At 44.5% G+C, this 11,940-nt stretch overlaps 1 protein-coding gene across 1 annotated transcript; it reads left to right on the top strand.

Moving 5' to 3' along the window:
- The first annotated feature begins 4,408 nt into the window (after window positions 1-4,408).
- On the top strand, window positions 4,409-11,173 carry MBOAT4 (membrane bound ghrelin O-acyltransferase MBOAT4). Its single transcript, XM_027123033.1, has 3 exons — window positions 4,409-4,587; window positions 7,373-7,597; window positions 10,023-11,173. The coding sequence occupies exons 1-3, from the start codon at window positions 4,466-4,468 to the stop codon at window positions 10,990-10,992; spliced, it is 1,317 nt and encodes a 438-aa protein (XP_026978834.1). The 5' UTR covers window positions 4,409-4,465; the 3' UTR covers window positions 10,993-11,173.
- Window positions 11,174-11,940: the final 767 nt, after the last annotated feature.

Genomic DNA, 11,940 nt, shown 5'->3' with positions numbered 1-11,940 from the left:
GCTCAGTTGATACAAGAAACTGACCTTCATTCTCAGAGAAGCCTCTCTGACCACTGAGTCAGAAATAGGTCACTCTTATATGTATATATATAACTGAATCACTTTGCTATACACCTGAAACTAGTAAAATATTGTAAATCAACTATAGTCCAATATAAAATAAAATTTTTTAAAAAATAGGTCACTCTTGCTAAACTGTTGGTTATCTCCAAGGGATAAGGATAGCATCCATCACCAGCTGTATTTCTTTTCCCACCTCCCCCAAAGACTAAGTTCCATGAAAGTAAGGCCATATGAGTTTGTCCCTACTCTTTACTCACTGACCACAGTACCTGACACATAGTTGATACTCAAAAAAAAATTGTTGACTAAATATATGGATGAATTTAAAACATCCTGTTGTCTCCAAGCATGTAAACACCTATTCATTTTTAAGCAATGTCTGTCTAAATTAATTTGAAAGACTTCCATGGCCCAGTCAGAATGGCCATCATCAAAAAATCTACAAACAGTAAATGCTGGAGAGGGTGTGGAGAAAAGGGAACCCTCTTGCACTGTTGGTGGGAATGTAAATTGATACAGCCACTATACAGAACAGTATGGTGGTTCCTTAAAACACTAAAAATAGAACTACCATATGACCCAGCAGTCCCACTACTGGGCATATACCCTGAGAAAACCATAATTCAAACAGAGTCATGTACCACAATGTTCATTGCAGCTCTACTTACAATAGCCAGGACACGGAAGCAACCTAAGTGTCCATCGACAGATGAATGGATAAAGAAGATGTGGCACATATATACCATGGAATATTACTCACCCATAAAAAGAAATGGAGTTATTTGTAGTGAGGTGGATGGACCTAGAGTCTGTCATACAGAGTGAAGTAAGTCAGAAAGAGAAAAATAAATACCATATGCTAACACATATATATGGAATCTAAAAAAAAAAAAAGTTTCTGAAGAACCTAGGGGCAGGACAGGAATAAGGACACAGACGTAGAGAATGGACTTGAGGACATGGGGAGGGGGAAGGGTAAGCTGGGACGAAGTGAGAGAGTGGCATGGACTTATATACACTAAGAAACATAAAGTAGATAACAAGTGGGAAGCAGCTGCATGGCACAGGGAGATCAGCTCCGTGCTTTGTGACCCCCTAGGGGGCTGGGATAGGGAGGGTGGGAGGGAGACGCAAGAGGGAGGGGATATGGGGTTATATGTATATGTATAGCTGATTCACTTTGTTATACAGCAGAAACTAACACACCATTTAAAGCAATTATACTCCAATAAAGATGTTAAAAAAAAAAAAAGACTTCCATGGCATGGGTGCTAGTGTTCTCCAGAGAAGCAGAAGCCGTGGGAGACGCACGTTTATTTTAAGGAACTGGCTCATGTAGTTACGTAGAACCCCAGGCTGGAAGAAGTTGATCTTGCAGTCTCAAATCCAAAATCTACAAGTGGGAAATTCAGGCAGGGTTTCTATGAGGCAGAATTGCTTTCTGCGGGGGGGAAACCTCAGTCTTTGCTCTTAAGGCCTTCAGCTGATTGGATGAGGCCCACCCACATTTTGTTTATTTTATTTATTTATTTTTGGCTGTGTTGGGTCTTCATTGCTGCGCGCGGGCTTTCTCTAGTTGCGGGGAGCGGGGGCTACTCTTCGTTGTGGCGCGCGGGTTTCTCATTGCGGTGACTTCTCTTGTTGCGGAGCACGGGCTCTAGGCGTGGGGGCTTCAGTAGTGGCAGCATGTGGGCTCAGTAGTTGTGGCTCGCGGGCTCTAGAGTGCAGGCTCAGTAGTTGTGGCGCACGGGCTTACTTGCTCCTCGGCACGTGGGATCTTCCCAAACCAGGGCTCGAACCCGTGTCCCCTGCATTGACAGGCGGATTCTTAACCACTGCACCACCAGGGAAGTCACCCCCCATATTTTGGAAGTCACCCCCCACATTTTGGATGGTAATATGTTTTACTAAAAGTCTACTGATTTAAATCTGATTTTAATCTCATCTTAAAAATACCTTCGCTGCAATAGTTAGACTGGTGATGACCAAACAGCTGGGCAGCATAGCCTGAGTTGACACAGAATTAACCCTCATGGCATGCTTGTAAAAAGGACCATTTTATCAATATTAGCTACAGTGTCTAGGGCCTATAAGCCTTTCGGGGAACCTATAAAATGTTTGAGACCTGCAAATAAAATATGCTGATTCCAAAATGCAGAAAGTACAAGTAAGAATTAATAAATATTTAATTCAATGACAAAAAGCATAACTTTTCCCTAACAAGTGCAACTCAATTCTTCTGAACCTAGCAAGTATATTTAATGGGGGTTGTGGTTGCATTTTAATATGTTTACTACGATGTGAGCTTATTCATTGCTTAGGGAGCCCTTTTCTCCCATTAATTGCTCTACTGTTTGTCTAGGTCTTTGTGCCATCTGTGGCCTGGAATAAATTATCCATCTGTTTGGAAACATCCTTCCAGAGCCAATGTAAGCATTCCCCCTTCCCCACTTCCCCTGCATTTTAAAAATTCCTTATCTCTGCAGATGATTGCTTCTTTGTTTGTCCAGTACAGTGTGCCAGTGGTATACTGCACCTATAGTTCTTTAACGCAAGTATTTGTTGCCATTTCCTTCTCCCTAGTAGATTCAGAGCTACTTGAGGGCAGGAACCGTATCTTATTCATCCTTCTATTCCAAGTGCTTAGCACAGGTCTGTCATAAAATGGTAGCCCAGGGACTTCCCTGGTGGTGCAGTGGTTAAGAATCTGCCTGCCAATGCACGGGACACGGTTTTGAGCCCTGGTCTGGGACGATCCCACGTGCCGCAGAGCAACTAAGCCCATGCACCACAACTACCGAGCCTGTGCTCTAGAGCCCGCGAGCCACAACTACTGAAGCCCGCACACCTAGAACACGTGCTCCACAACAAGAGAAACCACTGCAATGAGAAGCTTGTGCACCACAACGAAGAGTAGCCCCCGCTCGCTGAAACTAGAGAAAGCCCGCGAGCAGCAACAACAAAAAAAACCCCAACACAGCCAAAAATAAATAAATAAATTTATTTTAAAAAATAATAAATAAAATGGTAGCCCAATAATGCTCATCATTTTTATTATTCAATTGTGTTACCTTCAACTACATTCAACCAACCAGCTTTATCCTCCATGCTTTTACATATGTTATCTAATCTTCGTAACAGTTCTGTTGAAGACAACACAATTCTGCTGAATAACAGTCATTATTATATAGAATTTTAAGATGAAGATGTTCAGTCTCAGAGAAGTGACTGATTTGCTCAGAGTTCCCTAGCTAATTGGAGGCTCTCTTTCATGTTTTCTCTTCTGAGCAGAGCTGTCTCCCACTAACAGGGGGTCCTTGCCCTTAAGATGCTCTTGAATCAGGCTATACTCTCCCGTCCCTTATTTAAGGTGCTTGCTCTTGCATGTGCCTTCAGAGATGAAAAGTGGCTGGTCTGGGATGGCGTTGTAATGCTCTGGGCTCAGTAGATAGACCTCTACCCGCCAAGAAATGGCCTCTTGTTCTTTTCTTTTTTGCGGTACGCGGGCCTCTCACTGCTGTGGCCTCTCCCGTTGCGGAGCACAGGCTCCGGACGCGCAGGCTCAGCGGCCATACCCGTGTCCCCTGCATTGGCAGGCGGACTCTCAACCACTGCGCCACCAGGGAAGCCCTGGCCTCTTGTTCTTGTCTTGCTTGTAGGCAGTGTCTCTTGGATTTCTTGTCCACACCCTAAAGAAGAGCTTCTCTTTAAATGTTCCTCTCCACACTTTAGCTTCCTTAAAACCTTTCAAATGTTAACAGGTACTTACTGAGTACATCGTACGCATCCAGCACTGTTCTATAGGTAGTGGGGTACAGCAATAAACAAAACAAGGTTCCTCCCTTGCAGAGCTCACATTGCAGCAGGGAGACGGGCAATAAACTAATCGAGAAATAGGTATACAAAGGGTGGTGACTAGGTACTATAAAAAAAAAGAAGAAATAGCATAAGGGAATAGTATAAAGAGCCTAAGGAGGAAAGGGTTGGGAGGGGGAACCGGCCTCCCTTCCTCACAGTTCGTTCCCCCTCCCCAGTCGGGTGAGTTGCCTGTCCACAATTGGAAAATGAGATTTTCCATTTACTTAGTGAGAAGAATATGAAAGTCAGATGACTGGAAAGGCAAATACTGCAGTGTATAAACAAAACCAGAACTTCTGAAAGCAATGCTTTTCATACATATCCTTACTAGGTAATCTAACACCAGATGCGTTTTGGTTTCTATAGTGAGTTCCCTTTATCAGAAAGCCAACTTTTATACTGCTTATCTCCAGTGCTTTTGTTTGCCTTTTGCTCAGCCAGGCCTTCCTAAACCGTATAAAAAGATCAAAGAGAACCTGGTTGAGATTTCCAGGAAAGCATCCGTTAAGGATTCTGGAAAGGACAGTATCTTTTGTTCCAGTTCATGATGGATTGGCTTCAGCTGTTCTTCCTCCATCCTGTATCACTTTATCAAGGGGCTGCTTTTCCTTTTGCGCTTCTCTTTAATTATCTCTGCATTATGGATTCATTTTCCACTCATGCCAGGTAGGTTTGATGGCTAATTTTGCTCTTACATCTATGAATACTATAGTAGATCAAAAAGCCCAGGTTGGAGTGCAGATGTGAATATTAAATACTAATTACACTGGTTGTTTTTAAGTTATCATCACTGCCACCAATTATTGATTGCTTGATCATGATTATGTCTAATAGAGTGAATCGGAACTGGAAATTGACATCATGTCTGCATTGACTCAGCCAAAGTTTGATAGGGTCACATTAAGTAGGAAAAGGATGAAAATAAATGGGGGACAGAGGGATGTTGGGGTGATATAGGAATTCCCCAAATAGATGCATCTATAAATCAACCATATGCCCCAGATGTTCTTGAACAGTCTTAATTTCATGGAATTCTATCATTTTCAATAAAATTAAATTTTATTAAATATACAACTATGTGATTTTTTTAATGCCTTCGTATGATTTCTCAGAGAAATGAAAATAGTCAAAATAAATTTTGTTCGATTAGTTTTATCTCTACGTGGGATCCAAAATTATTGTCACTAGAGATTTGATAACTTGATCGAGATGATTTTTTTATACCTGGTAAATTCAATACATTAGAGACAGTCCCTATTTTTAAAAAAAGGTTCTATGGAATATCCTTTTGTAAAGTGAAAATCCATTGCCGAAGTTCTACCTCTTAATAATTCACTTATTTTGGAAACTAGGATTTTTATATATTGGGGATTCATAAGTAAAATCTAGCTGTTTCTAGCAACCAGGATGGCTGAGTTCGATTAAACTATGGAAGGTTATTACATCGTCACAACTGGTTAATGGCACTTTACCTCTGTTTAGGAGACGAGGGAAGCAGTTGTTAAAAAAAAAAGTTTCCTCTTGAGAAGGAATCACAAACAATAAAGCAAAACAAGTGCAAAAATAAGGGCTAATTCCCATAGGTTAAGATTGCTGACTTTGGGAGTTAGCCTGGTGAGTCCTGGTCCCTCACTTCCTGAGTGTCCTTGTGTATGTGGATAAACTCTCTGAGTTCATCTGTAAAATGGAAATAATAATGCCGACCTCATGGGATTGTTTTAAGGGTTAAATGAAGATATTTCATATAAAAGAATTATTGGCCCAATGCCCAGAATAAAATAAGCCCTCCAAAAAATCATGCATCCTGCATTGTACATGTGTAGACATAATAATGTTTACAAATCCCCAGGGCAGTTGCTTTGGGAAAGGGCACTGTTTCATGTTTCATCTCTGCTGTGTAAGGAATAAGTGTTCTCCCCTATTTTCCGATGGCAGGGAGGCGAAGGCTTGGGCGGGTAGAGGAGGAGTCATCCCAAGCATAGTCTGAAGCTCAGGAATGGCCAGGGCCTGTGGAATAGAGCCTCACACACTGAAGCACCTGCCGTCTCCCTCAAGAAAGAAAGAAATTCTTGCAAAGGCGTGTGCGTCACAGGCCAAGGAGCCATGATCTAGACCCTGTGACATAGAGATTCATTCCCTTTTCCTGTCCCTGACCACTCAGTCCCTGTTTCAGATTTTTTTTCTGGCCTGTTTGTTCAGATTTCTTAACTAGGCACCAGTTAAAAGGAAAAAACAAACAAATCTCCATATACTGTGGAAAGAAGAGCTGAGTCCTCATAATATGGAAACTCTGGTGCCTCTGCAGATCCAGAGGGCATCCGCTGGCTTCCGAAGGAGGCATGCTCCACAAACCACTTCACTGATGTATTTACAACATCATTTACAACATGTATTTACAACATTGCAAAAAGCACCAAGTCATGAGAACTTAAAGTACAGTAGAGAGGATTAAGGGTAGATATAAAGACAAATCTCGTGGTATCACTTACAGGTAGAATCTAAAAAATGATACAAATGAACTTATTTACAAAACAGAGATAGACAATAGACTCACAGACATAGAAAACAAACTATGGTTACCAAAGGGATAGCTGGGGAGGGGGTAGAGATAAATTTGGAGTTCGGGATTAACATATACACACTACTATATATAAAACAGACAACAAGAACCTACTGTATAGCACAGGGAACTACACTCAATATCTTATCATAAACTATGCTAGAAAATAATCTGAAAAGGAGTATACATATGTATAACTGAATCGCTTTGCTGTACACCTGAAACATTGTAAATCAACTATACTTCAATAAATTAAAAAAACAAAATATTATACTAATGATAGGAGCTTTACTCAAATAAGCAAATACTGTATGGTTTTATTCGTATGAATTTGGAGAATAGGCTAAACTATGTATGCAGACGACAAAAATTATTAAATGATACACTTAAAGACTTTGTAATCAAGTTCTCAAACACTTATCAAAGGGAGGCATTGAGGGCCAGGGTGTGCAGCTCTGTGGAAAGGGAAGAGACTCATCTGTATGAGATGATGTCTAGAGTCCTCCTAGATCCTGGATCCTAGATTCCCATCACTTTGGTTGGGCAGCAAGCGCAGGGCTGGGTGTGACCCCACTGGGAAACATTCCAGACCGGTCCCCACAGGATTGTTGGGGGCAGGTGTCTCCCCATTGGTCTGGCAGACATCAAAGAGGGGTGCCAAGGGTCCCAGAGGCAGAAGTCAAGATTTGTCTCCTGCAGAAGTGGTTTACAAATGGACTCTGCCTCTACCCTCCATGTTTCTCTCCTTCAGAACAGGAGGAATACTGCAGAGTGACAACAGTGTGACTTCTGTAGGGGTGAGGGGGCGCCCACCTCCACTGGGTTCCACAGATGGGCTGCCATGGGAAGTGACTCATCTGTCGCACTGCTCCAAGGCGTTCTGTGTTCCAGGTACCTGTTCCTCCTGGTGGTAGGAGGAGCCCTGGCAGTAGCCGCCATGGGTTCCTTCGCTGTGCTGGTCTTCATCCCCGCTCTGTGCACCGTGGTCCTGATCTACTCGCTGGGCCCCCAGGACGTCCACAGGCTGACTTTCCTCTTTCAGATGAGCTGGCAGACGCTGTGCCACCTGGGTCTGCACTATACGGAGTATTATCTGCAAGAAGCTCCTTCCACGAGGTAAAGCAGCCCGTTCCTGTGTTCCTACGGAGCCCACCAGGGTTTGCTTGCACCGGGGTGCTGGTGGGGAGGACCTGGGCGTGGACTTTGAATCCAAATTCTTCCGCATCCCATCAGTGTGATCTTGAGTGAGTCACTCAACCTCTCTCAGCCTCAATGTCTTTTCCTGAAATAAAGGGTGTGTGTAAGTGTGTGTTGGGGGGATAGCAATACCTATCTTGCAAGCCTCTTAGGTTAGAGTTAATGAATGAATGTAAGCGTCATTGTATGACTAATCTCCTAGTAACTACCATGTGCTGCCTGCATGGCACAGTGCCTGACACTAGCTGTAATTCACATTGTGCCCGAGAAAGGGGGTGAACCAGGAGTCCCAGGGCCCACAGATGAGGCCGGCCTGCAGGTGACTAAGCAGAGTACACACACCTCAGTGTAGGTAGTTTAGACACATAGCCGGCAGCTTCCCCGCTGTTTCAGTAGGACAGGAAAGGTATAAATCTACCATAAACCTTTGCTGCCTTCCCACACACCTGCTCTGCAAGAGTTTTACTTTCACTGACACTCAGCTCTTCCATCCCCCAGAAAACGGGAAGTCACTCAATCCAGGAAGAAAAAAAATAGGGCGCTAATTACAGTCTAGGGACGTTGTTTTCCTGAGCCAGTGAGATCACCAGGATTAGAGGGAAACAGGCGTCTCTGCCATCCTGAAGCCTGCTGTTCCTGGCTCTCGCCGTGATCACCATTGGACTGGCTTCATGGTCGCACGGTGAACTGGAGCGGTGACCTGTCGAGGGGGTCACCTCTCTGATTCTAGCTGCCATGGGTTGCCTTACTCTGCCATCCCTCCCACACCCAGAATCCTATTCTTTATTCTGACTGTTTTCACCAAAGGCTCCAGGGCCTGCTTCTCTGAAGAAGAGGCAAGATGGTGGGTGGATAGGGAGTGGGGAGTACTGACCGCGAAGTGGTGACTTAGGATTTCAGGAAGAAGCCCGGACCTGATAGGGGCTGGAGGAGCAAGTTGAAGAATCTGGCTGCACAGGAGGGAGGCTGAACCTGAGCTGAAGCGGGAAGATGTGTTAGTTTGCTTTGGCTCTCATACAAAGTACTGCGGACAGGGTGGCTTCAACAGCAAACATTTACTTCCTCTGGAGGCTGGAAGTCCAAGGTCAAAGTGTTGGCAGGTTCAGCTTCTCCTGAGGCCTCTCTCCTTGGCTTGTAGATACCGTCTTCTCCCTCTGCTTTCACATGGTCTTCCCTCTATGTGTGTCTGTGTCCTTCTCTCTTCTTATATGGAAACCAGTCATCTTGGGTTAGGGCCCACCCTCATGACCTCATTTTACCTTAATTACCTCTTAAAGACCCATCCCCAAATATACATATTCTGAGGTGCTGGAGGTTAGGACCCCGACATATGAATTTGGGGTGGGGGAGGACACATTCAGCCCTTAACAGAAGAGGACTGACTGAACAGGGGTTAGTGGCATTTGGTGGCTACTTCGCTTACTGTTTGATAGGTCAAGTAAGGAGGTCAGTTGTCCTTAAGTTCTCAGACACAGAAGCAGCAACGCTTGGGAAACAGAGCCATTTTCTCCCCACAGGACAGTGTTCCTGATTGTAGAGTGTGTCACTGTAATTTTCATTGATTTTCTCCATGGTCAGCAGGATCTTCTCTACTGTGTGATGGTGATGCAGGAACAGGTCAGGTGATTGGTTAAGAACACAGCTCAAGTTGCTACTGACTCAGGACACACCCTGAACCTCTAGCTTGACTCACCCTTCCTCAGCCCAAATCCCAAAGCCTTCAGAATCTTGCAGTCAGGGACTGGTTCACAGTTCAAATCTCCAACTTCCTATAGTGTCTATAGGAAGAACTAAGACTAAACAGAACTAAGGTCTTGTTTCTTCTGTGACAAATTTCTCCCTGATTCTCGATCCTAATCTTTATAAGGTATTCTTAGAAATACGATAAGCAACGTTTCACCATAATATTCCTCATCATTCATTTATTTGCCTCTCTAATGATTCATTTCTCCATTTACCTTTCCATCCTGCTCAGAGGAGCCTGTGGTTCTGGATTAATCCAAGAGTCTTTGTGGGGGAACTGCAGGCCATGAGATTGGTCTTAATTGTTCAGAGCCACCCATTTGCCACTGGGTCTTTTTTTTTTTTTTTTTAATTTGGCTGGGCTAGGTCTTAGTTGTGGAACGTGGGATCTTTAGTTGCGGCATGCAGACTCTTAGTGGCAGCATGCATGCAGGATCTAGTTTCCTGACTAGGGATCAAACCCGGGCCCCCTGCATTGGGAGCATGGAGTCTTAGCCACTGGACCGCTAGGGAAGTCCCTGCCATTGGGTCTTGGGTGAGGCACTGCAAGGGGATAAAGTAAACGTGGAGTGTTTTTACATTAAAAAAAAATCTCTTTCAGGTTCTGCGTCACTCTTTCTTCCCTCATGCTCTTGACCCAGAGGGTCACATCCCTGTCTCTGGACATTCGTGAGGGGAAAGTGGCAGCAGCAGCAGCAGGAGGAGGCATCAGGAACAGGAGCTCTTTGTCTGAGCGTCTGTGGGGAGCTCTGCCCTATTTCAGCTACTTGCTCTTTTTCCCTGCTCTCCTAGGAGGCCCCCTGTGTTCCTTCCAGAGATTTCAGGCTCGTGTTCAAGGGCCCAGCAGTTTGTATCCCAGGCACTCTTTCTGGGCTCTGACCCGGAGGGGTCTGCAGATTCTGGGACTAGAGTGTCTGAAGGTCGTGGTGAGGCGGGCGGTGAGCACAGGGGCAGGACTGACAGACTGCCGGCAACTGCAGTGCGTCTATGTCACGTGGTCCACTGCCGGGCTCCTCAAACTCACCTACTACTCCCACTGGCTCCTGGATGACTCCCTCCTCTACGCAGCGGGCTTTGGATCTGAGTTTGGTCAGAGCCCCGGTGAGGAGGGATACATCCCTGATGCGGACATTTGGACGCTGGAAACAACCCACAGGATAGCTCTGTTCACCAGAAAGTGGAACCAGAGCACAGCTCGGTGGCTCCGACGCCTCGTTTTCCAGCAGGGCAGGACCTGGCCCTTGTTGCAGACGTTCGTCTTCTCGGCTTGGTGGCACGGACTCCACCCGGGACAGGTGTTTGGTTTCCTCTGCTGGGCTGTGATGGTGGAAGCCGACTACCTGATTCACACCTTTGCCAATGTGTTCATCAGATCCGGGCCGATGCGGGTGCTCTACAGAACTCTCACCTGGGCCCACACCCAGCTCATCCTTGCCTACATAATGCTGGCCGTGGAGGTCCGGAGCCTCTCCTCTCTCTGGCTGCTGTGGAATTCTTACAACAGCGTCTTTCCCACGGTGTATTGTATTTTGCTTTTTGTTTTAGCGAAGAGAAAGCATAAATTTAACTGACATCTTTCCCCAACTTTCATCTTATACACCCGTGAAACAGACTTTAGAAAGTACCAGATGGCGCCTTGAAGATGCAGGTGTTTGCACTTTTCCGTGATAAAAGTTATTTTTTTTTTTTTAAGTATTGGATGTATATACCTGGAGTAGTGTTGACTTACAATGTTGTATTAGTTTCAGGTATACAGCAAAGTGATTCAGTTATACATATATATATTCTTTTTCAGATTCTTTTCCCATATAGGTTATTACAAAATATTGAGTAGACTTCCCAATGCTAGGCAGTAGGTCCTTGTTGTTTATTTTACATGTAATAGTGTGTATATATTACTCCCAAATTCCTATTCACCTTCCTTTTCAATTACTTTGTAGTCTTGGTGTCTGGTTCCAAAAGTCTGTGGAATGAATAAATGCTGATGGTGGGCCATGTAACGTTTCAGGTGGGAATGCAAAACATCATATGAGATGTAGAGTATTCGGTATACTTTTCCCTTTCTTCCCATCCACGCAGATAGCAGGTTCTAGGTTCACTGTCTCAGGACAGTATGCCACAGGGAGAGAACACATTGTGGAGAAAGGTTTATCAGTAATAAGATTATTCTACGTGTCTTTGAATCAAATCTATTGTTATAGGAAGAAGAGCCTTGAGGAAAAATAAAGTAGTGTTTTCTCCAAGGTTCGGTCCTGGGGAATCGTAATTGGGTTTGGGTGCAAAAAAAGTAAAATGTTCTGTGACTTGACTCCATCAGCCAGGTTGTGTACAGCACTCGGTGTGACCTTCTGGGCCAGTGGATAGCTCCAGTACTCAAAACTGTAAGCGTGGAGCATCTTTTTTTCTGTCAACTGTTTCCTTGGTGGTAAATTCTGTGAACTTGTTTTCTTCCATTGGGCTCTCCTGAACTGTTCGGTTATTCCTGCCTGGGAGCTCCTCCCCTTTGCTGAGATCCCCTG

Source organism: Aethalodelphis obliquidens, unplaced genomic scaffold (genome assembly GCF_003676395.1).
Source record: "Aethalodelphis obliquidens isolate GAN/ISIS:26980383/991018 unplaced genomic scaffold, ASM367639v1 scaffold25, whole genome shotgun sequence".
NCBI lineage: Eukaryota > Metazoa > Chordata > Mammalia > Artiodactyla > Delphinidae > Aethalodelphis > Aethalodelphis obliquidens.
Note: the sequence above shows the minus strand (reverse complement) of the source record. Positions and strands in the feature narration are given on the sequence as shown.